This window comes from Protomyctophum parallelum (assembly GCF_964188405.1).
Source record: "Protomyctophum parallelum genome assembly, chromosome: 14".
Taxonomy (NCBI): Eukaryota; Metazoa; Chordata; class Actinopteri; order Myctophiformes; family Myctophidae; genus Protomyctophum; species Protomyctophum parallelum.
Genome location: NC_139709.1, coordinates 611587 through 632782, shown reverse-complemented (window position 1 = coordinate 632782; position 21196 = coordinate 611587). Strand labels below are relative to the sequence as shown.

Below are 21196 nucleotides of genomic sequence, written 5' to 3'. Positions count from 1 at the left end.
CACACACACACACACACGCGAACATACACACACACGCACGCACGCGCGCACACACAGACACCCCTTTAATCTGTTGTTTTGTCACCTTTACAACGAGGTACAGCGTGTCCGTGGGATGAGCAACACAGCTACCCTACCTGGGCCTTTTACTCTATTGGTTTATTTGGACAGGACGATGCATATTAATGGACGTCACATGGACGTAAATACAGGATATAGCACAGTTGCTAAATTGCTAATTTTCATCCGCAGTCCTCACAGGAAACACAAAACAGAAAAACAGACAGTCAAACAGTGGAACACATTTACATGACATTACATACAGTAGGGAACACAGCATAAAAACAGACAGTCAAACAGTGGAACACATTTACATGACATTACATACAGTAGGGAACACAGCATAAAAACAGACAGTCAAACAGTGGAATACATTTACATGACATTACATACAGTAGGGAACACAGCATAAAAACAGACAGTCAAACAGTGGAATACATTTACATGACATTACATACAGTAGGGAACACAGCATAAAAACAGACAGTCAAACAGTGGAATACATTTACATAACATTACATACAGTAGGGAACACAGCATAACATTACATACAGTAGGGAACACAGCATAAAAACACCTAAAATAATCACAAATGGTTGCAGCTTGAAACATGGGTAAGCTAAGAACATAACGGTGGAATATCTATATTATTAAACTATGCATATGTACTGTACTGTACTGTACTGTACTGTACTGTACTGTACTGTACTGTACTGTACTGTACTGTACTGTACTGTACTGTACTGTACACTCAAGACACTGCTACCCGTAGATCTCCATATATGGAGCTGACCTGTTCTGACATGTTAATCTGACCTCATCAAACCCTGTACACTCAGAACACACTCCATATATGGCCAGTACAGAATTAATCCCCCCCCCCCCCCCCCCCCCCTTGTGTTCTTAAAACCGCCCCCTAAGGTCTTCCACCGCCGGCCTGCTCGCTTTGCCCAAAAAAATGGCAACTAAAAAATACGGGGAAGCAGCTTTTTGCTTCTACGGGCCGTCGGCATGGAACAAGCTCCCACTGTACCTTCAACAGGCAGCCTCTGTAGACATTTTTAAAGCTCAGCTCAAGACCCACTTCTACAACATTGCCTTTAATTGATCTTGTATTTTTTATTTTTCATGTCCTCACTGTACTGCATTACTGCTTGTTTTTTAATGTCGTTGCCTGGCTTTTCTTTTATTCTCCATTGTTCTGTAAAGCACTTTGAGCTGCATTTCATGTCATGAAAGGTGCTATACAAATAAAGTTTTATTATTATTATTATTATTATTAAAGGTACGGTGCGTATCTGGCACAGCTCTACATACCGTCTGGAGAGCACTCTGAACTATGGGATGGAGAGAGTCTGGTGCGTCAGTGGGCTCAGAGGATCCAACAACGTAGCGCTGGGCTACGATGAAGGTAGCATCATCATCAAGGTGGTTATTATTACTAGTTTTATTATTATATAGATGAAGGTAGCATCATCATCAAGGTGGTTATTATTATTATTACTGGTATTATTATTATATAGACAGGGCTGCACATAAGCGCTGCGCCAGTGCGCATGCGTCGTCAAAATTCAAAATGCGCTGTCAATCAAGCGCCGGGAAGCGCTTCTGCGTACCAACAGCCGGGGCCGCCCAGAATGATTATTATGGCCAGAATACTAGTACATTCTGTGGCGAGAGCATTTCCCACCGACTGCCACTCAAAGTGGCTACTGGCCAATCACAGCACTAGCCATTGTGGCCAATCACAGCGCGTCCTTACTCAAACGAGGGAGGATTCCATGCTGCTTTCTGCTGGGAGGAGGAGGACAGGAGTTTACTACTGAGATAACCTGACACAAATGGTTCGGCTTCTCCGTTTCAGATGTGAAGCGAAATAAAAAGTAAAAGTTGTAAAAGGGCATGCTTTGGATGCTTTGCACTCTTCCCATTCGCCGCTGTGCTTGAGTTTGTTTTCAAAGCTTTGCAGACCGGCACTGCTGCTGCCCAACATGAAGCTTATCAACATGACAACAGCGTGTCCCGACATACTGTCCCTTATTATCGTAAAGTCGGGTATAATGTATTTTAAAGGAGAATTCCATACTAAAAGGCTTTCTTACCTTTTTTTGTAGTTGTTACGTCCCCATCAAAGAGGTCCAGGTGTTATTTTGTGCAAAAGCTCCTTATTGGCTATTTCCCCTACCATAAGCCCTAAATGAATTGCATTGAATTGAATGTGAATGTATGGGGTGTTGTGCTAATTTGCTTATTTCCATCGAAAGAAGTAGTAAAGTGTGCCGCTTGGGTTATTATTTACATTATGAAGAGAGGATATATACAAAAAATATATAATTTTGAGCGATGGAAATAAGCGATTTAGCACAACACCCCATACATCCCATTCAATTCAATGCAATTCATTTAGGGCTTATGGTAGGGGAAATAGCCAATAAGGAGCTTTTGCACAAAATAACACCTGGACCTCTTTGATGGGGACGTAACAACTACAAAGAAAGGTAAGAAAGCCTTTTAGTGTGGAATTCTCCTTTAACAGTAATATAATGTATTTTAACAGTAACATAATGTATTTTAACCCATTCTGACCTGAGATCAGATTCATGCGAGGTTTCCGCCGGACACACACTGGTCTGATGAACCCATTCTGACCTGAGATCAGATTCTAAAAATGTCAGTCGCTCTTCGATTTTTCAAAAAATAGCAGACCTACAAGCTCGTATCGCGCCACCGAGTGGCGCGATATGAGCTTGTAGATCTGCTATTTTTCAATAGCTAAAGCATAACATGATGCCAACACCAAAATGGGTGCCCGGTCAGAATGGGTTAACAGCTGGGCAGAGAGGAGCCAGCCATGTCGATGAACAGTGTTTAACAGTAATATAATGTATTTTAACAGTGTTTAGCAGTAATATAATGTATTATAACAGTAATATAATGTATTTTAACAGCTGGGCAGAGAGGAGCCAGCCATGTCGATGAACAGTGTTTAACAGTAATATAATGTATTTTAACAGTAACATAATGTGTTTTAACAGCTGGGCAGAGAGGAGCCAGCCATGTCGATGAACAGTGTTTAACAGTAATATAATGTATTTTAACAGTAACATAATGTGTTTTAACAGCTGGGCAGAGAGGAGCCAGCCATGTCCATGGACACCAACGGTAAGATAATCTGGGCCAAACACAGCGAGGTCCAGCAGGCCAACCTGAAGGCCATGGGCGACACGGAGATAAAGGACGGAGAGAGACTCCCTCTGGCCGTCAAAGACATGGGCAGCTGTGAGATCTACCCCCAGACCATCCTACACAACCCCAACGGAAGGTAATAACTATTAACTACCCCCAGACCATCCTACACAACCCCAACGGAAGGTAATAACTAATAACTACCCCCAGACCATCCTACACAACCCCAACGGAAGGTAATAACTATTAACTACCCCCAGACCATCCTACACAACCCCAACGGAAGGTAATAACTATTAACTACCCCCAGACCATCCTATGTACACAACCCCAACGGAAGGTAATAACTAATAACTACCCCCAGACCATCCTACACAACCCCAACGGAAGGTAATAACTATTAACTACCCCCAGACCATCCTACACAACCCCAACGGAAGGTAATAACTACCCCCAGACCATCCTACACAACCCCAACGGAAGGTAATAACCACCCCCTTACCCCCATGGGTACCCCCATACCCTAAACCTACCCCTAACCTACCCCTCTGCTGTCAAAGACATGGGCAGACCATCCTACACAACCCCAATGGAATAACTACCCCCTTACCCCTAGGGATAGAGCCCGAAAATCTGGTCCATTACAAACCCTAGATTATTAAAATGTGCATATTGTGTGTGTGTGTGTGTGTGTGTGTGTGTGTGTGTGTGTGTGTGTGTGTGTGTGGTTGGTTAAGTACCAGCGTCTTAAGGATGCTATTATACAGCTTGGCTACAGATGTAAACTACTTGTGTTCATATTTGGAAGCCTCGGTAATGTCCACAAATCAGTGGTGAGGGGCCTGCAGATTGCAGACATGCCCAATAAGCCGAGAGCTGATCAGGCATCGGCAACATTCTGTTCAGTGTCTGCAATAATTGGCAGTCGCCATATATGGAGAAGGCGATGCTTTCTGTACCCGTGATCTGTACCTGAAGCACTTGTTGTAGAGTTTTCTCAAGTTTGCGCATCCACTATTGTTTGTGTTCAAGAAATTTCTTGTAAAATGTGAATACAAATAAAGATGTTAAGTGTGTGTGTGTGTGTGTGTGTGTGTGTGTGTGTGTGTGTGTGTGTGTGTGTGTGTGTGTGTGTGTGTGTGTGTGTGTGTGTGTGTGTGTGTGTGTGTGCTCATAGGTTCGTGGTAGTGTGTGGAGATGGAGAGTACATCATCTACACAGCGATGGCTTTGAGGAACAAGAGCTTCGGTTCTGCTCAGGAGTTTGTCTGGGCCCACGACTCATCTGAGTGAGTATTAATACTCTATTACTATTACTGTTGTATTTCTGTCTGATTGTTTGATTGATTACTGTCATAATAATAATAATAATAAAACTTTATTTGTATAGCACCTTTCATGACATGAAATGCAGCTCAAAGTGCTTTACAGAACAATGGAGAATAAAAGAAAAGCAAGGCAACGACATTAAAAAACAAGCAGTAATGCAATACAGTGAGGACATGAATAACAAAAAATAAAAGATCAATTAAAAGCAATGTTGTAGAAGTGGGTCTTGAGCTGTCGAAGGTACAGTGGGAGCTTGTTCCATGCCGACTGCCCGTAGAAGCAAAAAGCTGCTTCCCCGTATTTTTTAGTTGCCATTTTTTTAGGCAACGCGAGCAGGCCAGCAGTGGAAGACCTTAGGGGGCGGTTTGGGACATATTTAGGCAGGCAGTCATGTAGGTAGGAAGGTGTGAGACCATTGAGAGCTTTATAGACAAGTACAATAATTTTAAAATCAATCCTAATCATGTTGTTGTGTTTATATTTTAAAGGTATGATGTCATGTTGTTATGTTTATATTTTAAAGGTATGGTGTCATGTTATGTTTATATTTTAAAGGTATGCCATCAGGGAGAGCAGCAGCTTGGTGAAAATCTTCAAAAACTTCAAGGAGAAGAAGACGTTCAAACCAGACTTTGGTGCAGAAGGTAAGGAGAAGGGACGACGTAGGTAGACTCCATGCGATTGGGCGGAGACGTTGGGATTCTTGCATATTTAATTTGCTGCGGTTTTTGCATTCACACTGCGCCGTATAACCGCAGCAAGACCACGTCTATCCACGGTAACGGGACATCTTTGCGCTGCGTGAAATATGCCTTCTCCGTCTCCAACTGTGTTCAGCTCCTCACCCGCCACATTGTTTGCTTCATTTCCTTTATTTGCTGCGGATTGCAAAAATCTTTTGGCGGAGTAGAATGCGGTTCTTTGATGCGCATGAGGATTCTAATGAAGCTTCACACCTGCCAAACCAAGTGCACTTTCCGACAATGTGCAGCAGGATTTGTTTTAATCGCAGTAAAGCTTTCTGGTGTGACCGTAGGTAGGTAGAAGTAAGGAGGACTCCATATATGGCCACAAAAGAGACACAGACAGACAGACAGACAGACAGACGGACAGAGAGACGGACACAGACAGAGAGACGGACAGGTGGTTAAACCGAGTGCTGCTATGACAACAGATATAATACTATTTTATACTAGGGTGAGTGTACACAATGTTTGGACATGCACATGTGGATATAAATGTGTGTGTGGTTGTGTGTGTGTGTGTGTGTGTGTGTGTGTGTGTGTGTGTGGTGTGTGTGTGTGTGTGTGTGCGTGTGTGTGTGTGTGTGTGTGTGTGTGTGTGTGTGTGTGTGTGTGGTGTGTGTGTGTGTGTGTGTGTGTGTGTGTGTGTGTGTGTGTGTGTGTGTGTGTGTGTGTGTGTGTGTGTGTGTGTGTGTGTGTGTGTGTGTGTGTGTGTGTGTGTGTGTGTGTGTGTGTGTGTGGTGTGTGTGTGTGTGTGTGTGGTTGTGTGTGTGTGTGGTTGTGTGTGTGTGTGTGGTGTGGTGTGGTGTGGTGTGTGTGCATGCAGGTATCTACGGAGGGTTCCTTCTCGGGGTGAGGTCAGTGAACGGTCTGGCCTTTTATGACTGGGAGAACACGGAGCTGGTCCGCCGCATCGAGATACAGCCCAAACATGTACGGTATATGTGTTTATACATGTTATATATGTGTTTATACATGTGTTTATACCATAGACTGAAAAAGATATGTTCTCCGGGTCTTATATGGACGTAAAATGAAGCCTGTCAGTCCTTGAATTGTAAATCGCCATCTTTCTAGATCCGTTTGGGCCCAGCTGGCCCATTGGCTGGCTCCGTTTGGGCCCAGCTGGCCATTGGCTGGCTCCGTTTGGGCCCAGCTGGCCATTGGCTGGCCCTGACAATGAGGCGGGACTTCCCCCCCCTTCTTCTTAGTTGGTTTTTATTTTGACTCGAACGGGGGGTGGCTCCCGTTCATAGACTGTAACAGAGGATGTAATGTAATGTTATGTTATGTGTGGTCTTGTAGATCTTCTGGTCAGACAGTGGGGAGCTGGTCTGTAATGTAATGTTCTCTATGGTCTTGTAGATCTTCTGGAGTGACTCGGGGGAGCTGGTCTGCATGGCCACAGAGGAGTCGTTCTTCATCCTGCGTTACTGTGCAGATAAAGTGTCTTCGTCTCAGGAGAACAACGAGGGAGTGACGGAGGACGGCATCGAGGACGCCTTCGAGGTAACTCCGCCCTTTAAGCCTTTAACCCCACCCCTTTAAGCCTTTAACCCCACCCCTTTAAGCCTTTAACCCCACCCCTTTAAGCCTTTAACCCCACCCCTTTAAGCCTTTTTTAACTCAAATCTTTGCTTCTGGGGGGTCCCTGGAACAACATATTTTCAGATGGGGGTCGGCGGCCAAATACATATATTTTTGGAGGTCCTTGACATGAAATTGTTTGAGAACCACTGACATAGAAAAAAAAGTTTTTCAGAAAACTCAGGATTTAGAAGACATTTGTAGAATCGAACTTAAGTCTAAATGGGTTAACAGGGTGGTGTATCTACTCTGTAGAGTAACAGGGTGGTGTATTAACAGGGTGGTGTATTGACAGGGTGGTGTATCTACTCTGTAGAGTAACAGGGTGGTGTATTGACAGGGTGGTGTATTGACAGGGTGGTGTATTGACAGGGTGGTGTATTGACAGGGTGGTGTTGTGTCTTCAGGTTCAAGGTGAAATCCAGGAGGTTGTGAAGACGGGTCTCTGCGTTGTAGTAACAGGGTGTTGTTGTGTCTTCAGGTTCAAGGTGAAATCCAGGAGGTTGTGAAAACGGGTCTCTGGGTTGGAGACTGCTTCATCTACACCTCGTCTGTCAACAGACTCAACTACTTCGTAGGAGGAGAGATCGTCACCATCGCTCACCTGGACAGGTGAGGATAAAACAATACAATACAAATAACCATGGTCTATTACTCTGTAGAGGTGTTGTAGGACCATGTATCTCCTGGGCTAAGGACCATGTGTCTTCTGGTTGTGTTGTATAGGACCATGTGTCTTCTGGTTGTGTTTAGGACCATGTGTCTTCTGGTTGTGTTGTGTAGGACCATGTATCTCCTGGTTGTGTTTAGGACCATGTGTCTTCTGGTTGTGTTGTGTAGGACCATGTGTCTCCTGGTTGTGTTGAAGGACCATGTGTCTTCTGGTTGTGTTGTGTAGGACCATGTGTCTCCTGGTTGTGTTGAAGGACCATGTCTCTTCTGGTTGTGTTGAAGGACCATGTCTCTTCTGGTTGTGTTGAAGGACCATGTGTCTTCTGGTTGTGTTGAAGGACCATGTCTCTTCTGGTTGTGTTGAAGGACCATGTGTCTTCTGGTTGTGTTGAAGGACCATGTGTCTTCTGGTTGTGTTGAAGGACCATGTGTCTTCTGGTTGTGTTGAAGGACCATGTCTCTTCTGGTTGTGTTGAAGGACCATGTCTCTTCTGGTTGTGTTGAAGGACCATGTCTCTTCTGGTTGTGTTGAAGGACCATGTCTCTTCTGGTTGTGTTGAAGGACCATGTCTCTTCTGGTTGTGTTGAAGGACCATGTCTCTTCTGGTTGTGTTGAAGGACCATGTCTCTTCTGGTTGTGTTGAAGGACCATGTCTCTTCTGGTTGTGTTGAAGGACCATGTCTCTTCTGGTTGTGTTGAAGGACCATGTGTCTTCTGGTTGTGTTGAAGGACCATGTGTCTTCTGGTTGTGTTGAAGGACCATGTCTCTTCTGGTTGTGTTGAAGGACCATGTCTCTTCTGGTTGTGTTGAAGGACCATGTCTCTTCTGGTTGTGTTGAAGGACCATGTCTCTTCTGGTTGTGTAGGACCATGTGTCTTCTGGTTGTGTTGAAGGACCATGTCTCTTCTGGTTGTGTTGAAGGACCATGTCTCTTCTGGTTGTGTAGGACCATGTCTCTTCTGGTTGTGTTGAAGGACCATGTCTCTTCTGGTTGTGTTGAAGGACCATGTCTCTTCTGGTTGTGTTGAAGGACCATGTCTCTTCTGGTTGTGTTGAAGGACCATGTCTCTTCTGGTTGTGTTGAAGGACCATGTCTCTTCTGGTTGTGTTGAAGGACCATGTCTCTTCTGGTTGTGTTGAAGGACCATGTCTCTTCTGGTTGTGTTGAAGGACCATGTCTCTTCTGGTTGTGTTGAAGGACCATGTGTCTTCTGGTTGTGTTGAAGGACCATGTGTCTTCTGGTTGTGTTGAAGGACCATGTCTCTTCTGGTTGTGTTGAAGGACCATGTCTCTTCTGGTTGTGTTGAAGGACCATGTCTCTTCTGGTTGTGTTGTGTAGGACCATGTCTCTTCTGGTTGTGTTGAAGGACCATGTCTCTTCTGGTTGTGTTGAAGGACCATGTCTCTTCTGGTTGTGTTGAAGGACCATGTCTCTTCTGGTTGTGTTGAAGGACCATGTCTCTTCTGGTTGTGTAGGACCATGTGTCTTCTGGTTGTGTTGAAGGACCATGTCTCTTCTGGTTGTGTTGAAGGACCATGTCTCTTCTGGTTGTGTTGAAGGACCATGTGTCTTCTGGTTGTGTTGAAGGACCATGTCTCTTCTGGTTGTGTTTAGGACCATGTCTCTTCTGGTTGTGTTGAAGGACCATGTCTCTTCTGGTTGTGTTGAAGGACCATGTCTCTTCTGGTTGTGTTGAAGGACCATGTGTCTTCTGGTTGTGTTGAAGGACCATGTGTCTTCTGGTTGTGTTGAAGGACCATGTGTCTTCTGGTTGTGTTTAGGACCATGTGTCTTCTGGTTGTGTTTAGGACCATGTGTCTTCTGGTTGTGTTTAGGACCATGTGTCTTCTGGTTGTGTTGAAGGACCATGTGTCTTCTGGTTGTGTTGAAGGACCATGTGTCTTCTGGTTGTGTTGAAGGACCATGTGTCTTCTGGTTGTGTTGAAGGACCATGTGTCTTCTGGTTGTGTTGAAGGACCATGTCTCTTCTGGTTGTGTTTAGGACCATGTGTCTTCTGGTTGTGTTGAAGGACCATGTCTCTTCTGGTTGTGTATAGGACCATGTGTCTTCTGGTTGTGTTGAAGGACCATGTGTCTTCTGGTTGTGTTTAGGACCATGTGTCTTCTGGTTGTGTTTAGGACCATGTCTCTTCTGGTTGTGTTGAAGGACCATGTGTCTTCTGGTTGTGTTGAAGGACCATGTGTCTTCTGGTTGTGTTGAAGGACCATGTGTCTTCTGGTTGTGTTGAAGGACCATGTGTCTTCTGGTTGTGTTGAAGGACCATGTCTCTTCTGGTTGTGTTTAGGACCATGTGTCTTCTGGTTGTGTTTAGGACCATGTGTCTTCTGGTTGTGTTTAGGACCATGTGTCTTCTGGTTGTGTTGAAGGACCATGTGTCTTCTGGTTGTGTTGTGTAGGACCATGTGTCTTCTGGTTGTGTTTAGGACCATGTGTCTTCTGGTTGTGTTGAAGGACCATGTGTCTTCTGGTTGTGTTGAAGGACCATGTGTCTTCTGGTTGTGTTGAAGGACCATGTGTCTTCTGGTTGTGTTGAAGGACCATGTGTCTTCTGGTTGTGTTGAAGGACCATGTGTCTTCTGGTTGTGTTGAAGGACCATGTCTCTTCTGGTTGTGTTGAAGGACCATGTGTCTTCTGGTTGTGTTGAAGGACCATGTCTCTTCTGGTTGTGTTGAAGGACCATGTGTCTTCTGGTTGTGTTGAAGGACCATGTGTCTTCTGGTTGTGTTGAAGGACCATGTCTCTTCTGGTTGTGTTTAGGACCATGTGTCTTCTGGTTGTGTTTAGGACCATGTGTCTTCTGGTTGTGTTTAGGACCATGTGTCTTCTGGTTGTGTTTAGGACCCTGTGTCTTCTGGTTGTGTTGAAGGACCATGTGTCTTCTGGTTGTGTTGAAGGACCATGTGTCTTCTGGTTGTGTTGTGTAGGACCATGTGTCTTCTGGTTGTGTTTAGGACCATGTGTCTTCTGGTTGTGTTGAAGGACCATGTGTCTTCTGGTTGTGTTGAAGGACCATGTGTCTTCTGGTTGTGTTGAAGGACCATGTGTCTTCTGGTTGTGTTGAAGGACCATGTGTCTTCTGGTTGTGTTGAAGGACCATGTCTCTTCTGGTTGTGTTGAAGGACCATGTGTCTTCTGGTTGTGTTGTATAGGACCATGTGTCTTCTGGTTGTGTTTAGGACCATGTGTCTTCTAGTTGTGTTGAAGGACCATGTGTCTTCTGGTTGTGTTTAGGACCATGTGTCTCCTGGGCTAAGCACCATGTGTCTTCTGGTTGTGTTGTATAGGACCATGTATCTCCTGGGCTACATCCCTAAAGACGACCGCCTCTACCTCGGGGACAAGGAGCTGAACATCGTGTCGTATTCTCTGCTGGTGTCGGTTCTGGAGTACCAGACGGCCGTGATGAGGCGAGACTTCAGCATGGCCGACAAGGTCCTTCCCACCATCCCCAAGGAGCAGCGCACCAGGGTGGCACACTTCCTGGAGAAACAGGTACCCGTGTAACACCTTAACTCATCGATTGCGCAAAACGCTCTAAAGCGTTTTATTAATCTCGAGCGCCGTCTGCGCATCACGCTCTAAAGCGTTTTATTGGTGTTTTTACTGTATACTGTACATCAACTTCTCTGACGCCCGGACAACACATAATGTAACACCGTTCATCTCCAGAAAGATCCGCTATGAGATCCGGGAGTTTAAAGCCCCCCACCTCCTGAAAAGAGGCCTGGTCTAACCACATTCCAGGCATGCCGTATCCATTACGACGTACTGGGGAGGCGGCATCGCCGTCCTGCACACGGCATAGACCAACGCAGATCAGGGGATCTAAAATGGAGCTACCCATTTTCTAGTGTGTGTGAAATTTGTGAATACACTCGATTACCCTTCCCCTCCTGTTTCTACATGGTTTCTCCCGAGGCATCTCTCCATCGCATTACAGTTTCTTCCCCCCCCCCCCCACTCATTCACACAGATCCACTCGACACAGCCCTCTCTAATTCTTTCCAACGACAACTCACCGGTCTGCCGCCTCATTCTCGGAAATATAAACCCGTATATAAACCAAGAATAATCTCCAACGGTCGATCGCCATTTCACGCACACGGACAGGTATACGCGAAACGAATGACGTATTCTCGAAGGACCGCCATAGGAGAAGCAGTATACATCTGACCAACTGTCTTTTTTTCGCCGTCGCGTCAGCCATGTTTGGACAAAGAAGCAGTATACTAGGCTAGCAGATATCACACCGTGGAACCCCCCCCACACTGCGAGTTGCGATCGATCGTTTTGCAGTTTGCAATGCTACTCTCATTCTCGGAAAAAAGATTCTCGGCAGTTGATCACCATAATCGCCATAGCGCCTTCGCCAGCCAATTGCAGTGATAAGGCGTCTGGGACGTAATCGACCCGTTTGTAATGGATAACTAATACAATCCTAAGCTGCGGAAGCCATCGTGTTGTCTGTCATTTTGTCGAAATCACAGCCAGCCGGGCTACGCTTATCGCTCCTGTGGTTCATGTCCAGACATGTCGTGGAACCCCCCCCCCCCACTGCGAGTTGAGTCGCTCCTGTGGTTCATGTCCAGACATGTCAACCTCTCAAGTCACTGTTATGCTATCAAACGATCTGTTGATTTTGTTTACTGAGACAATGATCACATATGTGCATAGAATCATCATCATCATGACGTTATCATGACAGGCAGATATAAACATAAATAAATTATCATATACATACTACACACTGAATGAAAGCCCTAAATGTCTATTTTTCTATTTTTCTATTTTAGGAGGAAAACAAATAAAATACACATATCCCATATACTGTTTGTCAATACTAGACTATTGAATCCATTTCATTTATAAAATTCTCTTTTTCAGAGAGAACTTTAGCCCATTCTGACCTGAGATCAGATTCATACGAGGTTTCCACTGGACACACACTGGTCTGATTAGAGAAAGCATGGACCTATAGAACTATTATTCACAAAATAAGGCATATAGCGACATGTACATACTATATACCGTATGAAACAGAAGACTCTCTGCTTTCATAAGAAAAAAACTAATACTGTAATAATAATAAAAATCACACCCATGTGAAGTGAGCAGTGCAATGTTGTGAAGTGAGCAGTGCAACATTGCACTGCTCACTTCACAGGGGTGTGCTTTTCATTATTATTACAGTAGAAGTATTTTTCTTATGAAAGCAGAGAGTCTTCTGTTTCATACGGTATATAGTATGTACATGTCGCTATAGGCCTTATTTTGTGAATAATGGTTCTTCAGGTCCATGCATTTTCTGAAATCCTCTCTGGTGGGCGCAAGCTGCATTCAACAGCCAATTACTGACAAACTATACATGGGACCATGTGTATTTGTTTTCCTCCTAAAAGTAGACATTCAGGGCTTTCATTCAGTGTGTAGTATGTATATGATATTATTTGTGTTCATTTTTATATCTGTCTGTCAATGTCTGTCAACTTCAACCTTCCATATCTCTGCTGTTTTTTCAAAAGAGCAGCGTGCAGTGAAAAGCAGGTTTTAGAAAAAGGTCAATATCTCCAGAATGGAAGATGGTAGAATCATATTTTTTTTTTTAAATTGAAGTGGACTAGTTTGGCTTCCTTTTGATTTATGCAATGTGCGATGTGCTATAAGAGGCCCCTCGCTGTGGGCCCCTAAAAAGTTAAAAAGTCCAATGTTAATCGCTTAGCAGAAGCAATCCTGAGTAGAATTTCAACAGTTAGCAATCAATGTGTTAAACTACTCCCTGGAGAAACGGGTACCCGTGTGACACCTTAAACTACTCCCTGGAGAAACAGGTGACTGTGTAACACTTTAAACTCAACTTCCTGGAGGTTTTACTGAGGTTTACAGACTCACTCCCAATCTAAACTATGGAATGAACTTCCCATCGCAGTCAGAACTACAGACTCACTCCCAATCTAAACTATGGAATGAACTTCCCATTGCAGTCAGAACTACAGACTCACTCCCAATCTAAACTATGGAATGAACTTCCCATTGCAGTCAGAACTACAGACTCACTCCCAATCTAAACTATGGAATGAACTTCCCATCGCAGTCAGAACTACAGACTCACTCCCAATCTAAACTATGGAATGAACTTCCCATTGCAGTCAGAACTACAGACTCACTCCCAATCTAAACTATGGAATGAACTTCCCATTGCAGTCAGAACTACAGACTCACTCCCAATCTAAACTATGGAATGAACTTCCCATTGCAGTCAGAACTACAGACTCACTCCCAATCTAAACTATGGAATGAACTTCCCATTGCAGTCAGAACTACAGACTCACTCCCAATCTAAACTATGGAATGAACTTCCCATTGCAGTCAGAACTACAGACTCACTCCCAATCTAAACTATGGAATGAACTTCCAATTGCAGTCAGAACTACAGACTCACTCCCCATCTAAACTATGGAATGAACTTCCCATTGCAGTCAGAACTACAGACTCACTCCCCATCTAAACTATGGAATGAACTTCCCATTGCAGTCAGAACTACAGACTCACTCCCAATCTTCTAGCTTTGACGACCTTAAAGGCGTATGCAAAGGCTCAACTTATGTAACTTAGATATCATTTTATGTAGACATAGCAGCACTATATATAGTAGGGCTGCGAATCTGTAGGTGTCCCACGATTCGATTCGATTCCGATTCTTGGGGTGACGATTCGATTCAAAAACGATCTTTTCGATTTTTCCGATTCTCGATTCAAAAAAGATTTTGTTTCGATTCTAAAGCAGTTTATTAAAAACAATTAAATAGAATTTTAGCATGATCTACTCCAGTCTTCTCGCATGAAAGCAGACAACAAATTTGAACCAGTACAAAAGTTACAAAATCTCTTCTCACTCAATACCAGAACAATACATTAGTATTAAAACAGGTGTAAAATAAATACAATTGGCAGGCTTAGCTTAGCTGGTAGTAAATGCACTATGCAGAAACCCAGGCCATCGGTTTTTGGAAAATGAGAATCGATTCTGAATCGGACGGCATTAGAATCGCGATTCTAACTCAAATCGGGTTTTTTTGACAGGCCTACTATATAGTGTATATCTCTGCTGTCAGGAGGAAACCTCATAACTCCAAAATGTTCATTTCTCAGGAAATAAAGAACCTTATATCTTTTAACCCATTCTGACCTGAGATCAGATTCATACGAGGTTTCCGCCGGACACACACTGGTCTGATTAACCCATTCTGACCTGAGATCAGATTCTAAAAATGTCAGTCGTTCTTTGATTTTTCAAAAAATAGCAGACCTACAAGCTCGTATCGCGCCACTCGGTAAGGCGATATGAGCTTGTAGATCTGCTATTTTTAAATAGCTAAAGCATAACATGATGCCAACACCAAAATGGGTGCCCGGTCAGAATGGGTTAAAACAAAGCAATTCAGCCTCATCAAAGTTGGTGTTGTGACTTTATATATTGTCAATTTGCTTCCATGAGAGGGGGAGAGGTGGTGGAGTTAGCTGCTTTAGCAGACAGTTTGAGGGTCCAATGGAGTTAAGAGGTTTTGTCCAAAGCAGTTTTCCATTTGGTTCAATATTTTCAAAACGACACACAAACGTAAAGGGTGTTCAATAGCACTGATTTATGCTATAAAAAAACTCCAAAATGGAGTTATGAGGTTTTTTGACGGGTTTTTTTCCCATACAAAAGATATTCTTAGTTTATTTTATTATTATTATTTTATTCTGGAAAAAAAGGTATAGACTGAAGCCTAGGCTTATTACGTCTAACCTTTTGTCATTTAACTTAACATAATAAAAATAAAAATATTTATGTATACCCCTTTTACAGGTTTTCAACCAAAAACAGTTCATGTGTCTTATTTCAACTGAGCAATGTAATATAATAAAGTAAAATAAATAAAATAAAAGTTCTTACATGCCTTTTATTTATTTATTTTCTTTCTAAAAAAACAAGCAAAAACAATATGCTAATAATAGTCACAGTAGTAACATTTTCACAAAATAAACAAATGACACTTCATAGCACTATGGCCACTTGATTTGAGCCTTTACTCTGTGTAGATATTTAATACTTTGTTTTTGAATACCTTCTTAAGTTTATCTTTAGCTCCACAGTCTCTAAGTTCATCATCACATCTACAGTATATTCCTTCACACCCTTTATCGTTATACAATTACATTCTCATGTTGATCCTTTCCTTTTTTTGTTTAAACATACATTTTCCTCTGAGTGAATAACATGCTCTCTCTCATTGGGAACAACCCTTGGATACAGTCTGGAAGTGTTTTCATTTTTACCTCTAAACGGTATCTGTAATGTTTTTAAATCAACTAAATCCTTACATTTCAAAGCACAACATTTTACAAATAATTCCTTGGTGCGGTGAATATAGTCAACCCCATTTACAATCCTTATGGCTGTTTTTTGCAGTAGGGTGATACAGTTTGTATTGGTTTTTGATTGATTGATTGAAATATTTATTAACAGTTTGTAGAATTTACAGTACATTTTAAGCACAAACTCAATACAAAGACTGTCAACTGTGAGTGGACGACCCAATTAAGCATTACACTTGTTTACAACAGGGTCCACATTGTTCAATTCATCAAAACATTTAAGGACATACAACCATTTAGAGACATACAAATAGACATTTCTATGTAGCTAAAGAACAGAACAGGAATTCATCATATGGGAAGCAAAAAAGGGAAAATATACAAGCACTGGGAAAATATACAATATACAGTGAGGGAAATGGGGTGGGGGGATTCAGATTTTACAGAGGCCAGTTTCGAATTGCAGCCATCCATAGGTACCCTTTGAGAGCGGTTTTGAAGGAGTCAAGGGATTCACATGTCTTAATGACTGTTGGTAGGGCGTTCCACATTTTGGTGGCATAGGAGCGAAAAGAATTTAGTCCCTTGTTTGTGCCGAATCTGGGTTGTACATGGTTTGTTGCACTCCCTCTGGTGTTGTGGGTGTGGACTTCGTTTACATTAAGGAAGTATTTAGACAGGTACATGGGTATGGTTGTATGAGTGTTGCCCTCAGGTTTCCTCCTGACAGTAACGATATATAAAATGATCAACTACAGAAATGATTCCGCTCCAGATGGTCAAATGCAGAGAACAAATCTCAAATGCAGCAAAACCTATGTGACAAATAGTAGGACTTTAACTGTCAACCTAACCGTATGATGTGTTCACATTTTAATTAAAATATTATTGATCATTTGTATCCTACAGTGTTTATAATAACAGTTTTAAACATATTGTTTATGAATTAAGGGTTTATAACAACAGTTATTGTATTAAACATATTGTTTATAATTCCAGGGTTTCAAACAACAGGCCCTAGCCGTTTCCACAGACCCTGAGCATCGATTTGAACTCTCTCTGAACCTGGGAGAGCTGAAGATAGCCTACCAGCTGGCCGTTGAGGCTGAGGTAATCAATCTATAATCTATAATCTATTAATGAAGATAGCCTACCAGGCTGTAGAGACTGAAGTAATCAATAATCTATCGAAGAAGATAGTCTGGCTGTAGAGGCTGAGGTAACATTGTGTTTTTGTATTAATGTGTATGTATGTATATATGTGTGTATGTATACGTATTTATTTCTACAGTCAGAACAGAAGTGGAAGCAGCTAGCAGAACTCTCCATCACTAAGTGTATACGTGTATTCATGTATATTAATGTGTATTCATGTATATTAATGTGTATTCATGTACCGGTATATTAATTTGTATATATATATATGTATTTCAGTCAGAACAGAAGTGGAAGCAGCTAGCAGAACTCTCCATAATGAAGTATATATGTATTCCAGTCAGAACAGAAGCAGCTAGCAGAACTCTCCATAACGAAGTATATATGTGTATTCCAGTCAGAACAGAAGTGGAAGCAGCTAGCAGAACTCTCCATAATGAAGTATATATGTGTATTCCAGTCAGAACAGAAGTGGAAGCAGCTAGCAGAACTCTCCATAATGAAGTATATATGTGTATTCCAGTCAGAACAGAAGTGGAAGCAGCTAGCAGAACTCTCCATAACGAAGTATATATGTGTATTCCAGTCAGAACAGAAGTGGAAGCAGCTAGCAGAACTCTCCATAACGAAGTGCCAGTTCGCTCTGGCTCAGGAGTGCCTCCACCACGCCCAGGACTACGGCGGTCTGCTCCTATTGGCTACGGCCTCAGGGAACGCCTCCATGGTTGCCAAGCTGGCCGAGGGGGCGGAGAGAGACGGGAAGAACAACGTCGCCTTCATGACCTACTTTCTACAGGGGAAGTGAGTATAGATAGAGAGACATTCACTTAAGCAATACACTCGAGGGTGTTGTTTTTACTTCAGTGATGCTTGCGGAACTCGACTTTGTCTCGTTCCCCTACCGCATCACTGTCGTGACAATAATCACGTTAAACCACACCCTCGAGTGTAATATTGCAATTCTACAACAGTTACCCTTAAAACTAAGAAAATCGCTTAATGACAGATGTAGTCACTACGACCACAAATGTCCAAAGAAACTAGCTAGCCTAGCCACCGAGTTTGCTAGCGCTCTGGGAAAACAGAGCGGCTGGATTATTTGTTTTGATTAGGTGGTGAATGGTGCTGGTTTAACCCACGGCTAGAAACCGTTTCAACCAATCAGATTGCTTCCTCTTAACGACCTGTTCTAGAATTTACATTACCTAGAGAGAGAGAGAGAGATACCTTATGTTATAATATTTATATTTCTAGACTGGACCAGTGTCTAGAACTCCTCATCAGAACCAACCGTCTCCCTGAGGCAGCGTTCCTGTCCAGAACGTACCTGCCCAGCCAGGTGTCCAGAGTGGTCACTCTGTGGAGAGAGAGTCTGGCCAAGGTCAACCAGAAGGTACTTTAATACTACTATTACTATTACTACTATTACTATTATTGTGCCTGATTTGCTGGGACCAGATTACATGGTGTGCGCAAGTAACTAGCTCTCAATGATGACGTAAGAAATATGTGGATTAAAGGACCCAATGCCAGAGTGTAATTGGTCTTCGATGGTGACGTAATGACGATATGTTTTAGTGTTGGGAGGATTAAAGGTAATGCTCCTGTGTATACATGTATGTAACCTGGTCCCAGCAAATTAGGCACAATTTGCTGTTTTATTTGCATACGCATAAAAAGTGGCGGGTTGGCTGGGACGGTTTTTGGCGCAAAGTAACCACAGTATACCGCTAATCAACTTACAAATTACATATATATATAGTATATGTATAACTAGCTCTCAATGATGACGTAAGAAATATGTGGATTAAAGGACCCAATGCCAGAGTGTAATTGGTTTTCGATGGTGACGTAATGACGATATGTTTTAGTGTTGGGAGGATTAAAGGTAATGCTCCTGTGTATACATGTATGTAATCTGGCACCACTGCCGTATCAGGCACAATTTGCTGGGACGGTGCATACGCATAAAAAGTGGCGGTTTGGCTGGGACGTACAAATTACATATACATAGTATATGTATATGTAATTGGTTGACAGTTTGTAGCGGTCGAAAGTACTTGCGCGCTCTGCTTGTGCACTAGTTGGCCATTTATGGCCTACTAGTGTGCAACAAGCAAGTATGCCCTCGACAGAGTGCAGTTCTAGTTTAATACTACTATTACTACTACTATTATTACTACTATTATTATTACTACTATTATTATTACTGCTACTGAGAGAGAGTCTGGCCAAGGTCAACCAGAAGGTAATTTAATACTACTATTATTATTACTACTAACACTAATATTATTTTAGTTATTGTTATTGGTTATTATTATAACCAGAAGTTATTGCTCAAATGTATGAACTGAATGTTGAAGTGGGATTTGCTCTAAGCACGAGCACGGGGCTCTAAGTAATCTACAATGCTCTAAGTAATCTACAATGCTCTAAGCGCGCGCACGGAGCTCTAAGTAATCTACAATGCTCTAAGTAATCTTCAATGCTCTAAGTAATCTACAATTCTCTAAGCGCGCGCACGGGGCTCTAAGTAATCTACAATGCTCTAAGTAATCTACAATGCTCTAAGTAATCTACAATGCTCTAAGCGCAGTGCCTGGCCGACCCCACAGAGGACTGAGGTCTATAATATATTACAGTGGTATATTATGTCATAGTGTATATTCATACTGTACATATAAGTGTTATTATTATTCTATTTCCAGGCTGCCGAGTCCCTGGCCGACCCCAACGAGTACGAGAACCTGTTCCCTGGACTGAAGGAAGCTTTCACTGCCGAATGTTTCCTCAGAGAAACCTGCCTGGGATCCTGTAGACCTGCTACTGACTACCCCCTGGTTACCGTAAGAATACTGTAATCTATACTAACCTGCTACTGACTACCCCCTGGTTACCGTAAGAATACTGTAATCTATACTAACCTGCTACTGACTACCCCCTGGTTACCGTAAGAATACTGTAATCTATACTAACCTGCTACTGACTACCCCCTGGTTACCGTAAGAATACTGTAATCTATACTAACCTGCTACTGACTACCCCCTGGTTACCGTAAGAATACTGTAATCTATACTAACCTGCTACTGACTACCCCCTGGTTACCGTAAGAATACTGTAATCTATACTAACCTGCCTGGGATCCTGTCGACCTGCTACTGACTACCCCCTGGTTACCGTAAGATTGTGTATATATATATATATATATATATATATATATAAACTGTAATCTAAACTACCAAACATGTAGACCTGCTACTGATTACCCTCTGGTTACAGTAAGAACTATTATATATAATTACAGTATGTCATTATTTAAAGTGATATAATAATTAGTAAAGTGAACATTTGTTTGTTTTCTTTCAGCTTAATGAGGAGCGGAATCTTCTGGAGGAAGCTCAGGGATACGAGCCCACCGGAATCTACCCTGTAGCTTCCTGTAACCCAGTGTCTAAGGTTGGTTATTATAACTTACCTACCCTACCTACCCCTGGGACCCTACCCTACCTACCCCTGGGACCCTACCCTACCTACCCCTGGGACCCTACTCTACCTACCCTACCTACCCCTGGGACCCTACCCTACCTACCCCTGGGACCCTACCCTACCTACCCTGTAGCCCAGTGTCTAAGGTTGGTTATTATAACTAACCTACCCTACCTACCCCTGGGACCCTACCCTACCTACCCCTGGGACCCTACCCTACCTACCCCTGGGACCCTACCCTACCTACCCTGTAGCCCAGTGTCTAAGGTTGGTTATTATAACTAACCTACCCTACCTACCCCTGGGACCCTACCCTACCTACCCCTGGGACCCTACCCTACCTACCCTGTAGCCCAGTGTCTAAGGTTGGTTATTATAACTAACCTACCCTACCTACCCCTGGGACCCTACCCTACCTACCCCTGGGACCCTACCCTATCTACCCCTGGGACCCTACCCTACCTACCCCTGGGACCCTACCCTACCTACCCCTGGGACCCTACCCTACCTACCCTGTAGCCCAGTGTCTAAGGTTGGTTATTATAACTAACCTACCCTACCTACCCCTGGGACCCTACCCTACCTACCCCTGGG

The 21196-nt window shown here is 43.0% G+C and overlaps 1 protein-coding gene across 2 annotated transcripts in view; it reads left to right on the top strand.

Annotated features, from left to right (window-relative positions):
- copb2 (COPI coat complex subunit beta 2) overlaps positions 1–21196 on the top strand; it is a 33166-nt gene that overhangs the window by 9305 nt on the left and 2665 nt on the right. For both annotated transcript variants that reach the window (XM_083781266.1, XM_083781267.1), the window contains exons 8-20: positions 1346–1488; positions 3183–3382; positions 4424–4534; positions 5130–5218; positions 6144–6250; positions 6683–6826; positions 7386–7516; positions 10888–11095; positions 16961–17071; positions 17703–17917; positions 18371–18509; positions 19825–19962; positions 20483–20572. In XM_083781266.1, the coding sequence (XP_083637392.1) occupies positions 1346–1488; positions 3183–3382; positions 4424–4534; positions 5130–5218; positions 6144–6250; positions 6683–6826; positions 7386–7516; positions 10888–11095; positions 16961–17071; positions 17703–17917; positions 18371–18509; positions 19825–19962; positions 20483–20572 (1826 nt within the window). The remainder of the gene's footprint in view (positions 1–1345; positions 1489–3182; positions 3383–4423; positions 4535–5129; positions 5219–6143; positions 6251–6682; positions 6827–7385; positions 7517–10887; positions 11096–16960; positions 17072–17702; positions 17918–18370; positions 18510–19824; positions 19963–20482; positions 20573–21196) is intronic.